At 45.6% G+C, this 1,745-nt stretch overlaps 1 protein-coding gene across 1 annotated transcript; it reads left to right on the plus strand.

Annotated features, from left to right (window-relative positions):
* Nucleotides 1-248: 248 nt before the first annotated feature.
* On the plus strand, nucleotides 249-1,202 carry LOC101948632 (olfactory receptor 6M1-like). Its single transcript, XM_005284229.2, has one exon. The coding sequence runs from the start codon at nucleotides 252-254 to the stop codon at nucleotides 1,200-1,202; it is 951 nt and encodes a 316-aa protein (XP_005284286.2). The 5' UTR covers nucleotides 249-251.
* The last annotated feature ends 543 nt before the right edge of the window (nucleotides 1,203-1,745 follow it).

Genomic DNA, 1,745 nt, shown 5'->3' on the forward strand with positions numbered 1-1,745 from the left:
CAATCCCAATGATTCAATCTTGTTTTAGAGGCTCTTCTCCTTCTTTATGTTCTTGTTCGTCATCTTCATCTTCTTCCTCACCATTTTTTTCTCCATCCTCTCCTACATCTTCTCTATTATTATTTACAGTTATCTATTAATTAAACCTCATGTTTCCCACTGCAATTCTGAGTAAAGTTCTCAATAACACTTGAAAATATGTTGGTTTCATTATTTTATTGTTCTCTGTCTAGGTAAGGATCATAGCAGGTATGGAAGCAAGGAACGGGACACGTGTGACTGAATTCATCCTGATAGGTTTCCCTAGCTCCCGTGAGGTGGAGATTTTCCTTTTCATGCTATTCTTCATCATCCTGGTGGTGGCAATGATTGGGAACTCCATCATCATCACCTTAATATGCACTGACTATCGCCTGCAGTCACCCATGTATTTCTTCCTCTGCAACCTGTCCCTCATTGAAATACTCATGACTATGACTGTGGTCCCAAAAATGCTGGAGAACTTCCTATCGGAGAGGAAGACCATCTCCTTTTATGGGTGCCTGGCTCAATCCTACTTCTATTTCCTGCTGGGAATCTCGGAGTATGTCCTGTTGGCCATGATGTCCTATGATCGGTATGTGGCCATATGTTACCCACTGAGCTACAGCACCATCATGAATGGAAAGGTCTGCGTCTGGTTTGTGGTGGGGTCATGGATGGGGGGATTCTTCTCTGTCTTGGTCCCTACCGTGATCAAACTTGGATTGCCCTACTGTGGCCCCAACATCATCAACCATTTCTTCTGTGACAGCGCCCCCTTGTTGCACCTCGCCTGTGCTGACACCCGGCTGGTGGAATTCATTGACTTCATCATCTCGCTGCCTGTGTTGCTAGGCTCCCTGCTGCTGACAGTCATCTCCTATATGTATATTATCTGCACCATCATCCGGATCCCATCTGCCAAGGGCAGGCAGAAAGCTTTCTCCACCTGCGCCTCTCATTTCACTGTGGTCACCATCGGCTATGGCACCTCCATCTTCATCTACGTCAGGCCCTCGCAAGCCAGCTCCATGAACTTCAACAAGGTCGCCTCTCTGATGACCACCGCAGTGACCCCCATACTCAACCCACTCATATTCAGCCTCAGGAACCAGAAAGTCAAGGAGGCATTGAGAGACTCAATTGCCAAGTGCCTGGGGCTCATCAAACACACAATCTGAGCTGGGCTAAGAAGGAGAGAGTGCAGAAGTATTGAGGCTTGGTATTCCCTAGTACATCTGCTTCACAATGGGCATGATTGTTTGGGGTGCAGACAACCTCCCGGAATTGGCTGAGCACCCACAACTCCACTGCAGTACTTGCGGATGCTCAGCATTTCCCGAGAAGCACCCGGCAGGGTCACAAAGGAAGGCCAATGTTTTCTTTTCAAAGCTGCCCATTGTGTCGTTTAGCTGCTCCTTGTGTTTGCAGTGCTGATGGCTGGGTTATAAACTGACAAGTGATTTATAAGTGTCCCACAGCAGAAGATTTCCACTGGTCCACCAATATGGGACTTACAGCATCTCAGCTAGGAACGAAAACCGTGATGAAGATGTTGATCGTTTCCTGTGACCAGTGCAGAAAAAGTGGGTGTTTTAGGAGGGAGATATGAAAAAATATACCAGTATGAATAAAATAAAAGTTTTCTTTCTTTCTTTCTTTCTTTCTTTCTTTCTTTCTTTCTTTCTTTCTTTCTTTCTTTCTTTCTTTCTTTTTAAAATCAC

Source organism: Chrysemys picta, chromosome 13, assembly GCF_011386835.1.
Source record: "Chrysemys picta bellii isolate R12L10 chromosome 13, ASM1138683v2, whole genome shotgun sequence".
Classification (NCBI taxonomy): Eukaryota; Metazoa; Chordata; order Testudines; family Emydidae; genus Chrysemys; species Chrysemys picta.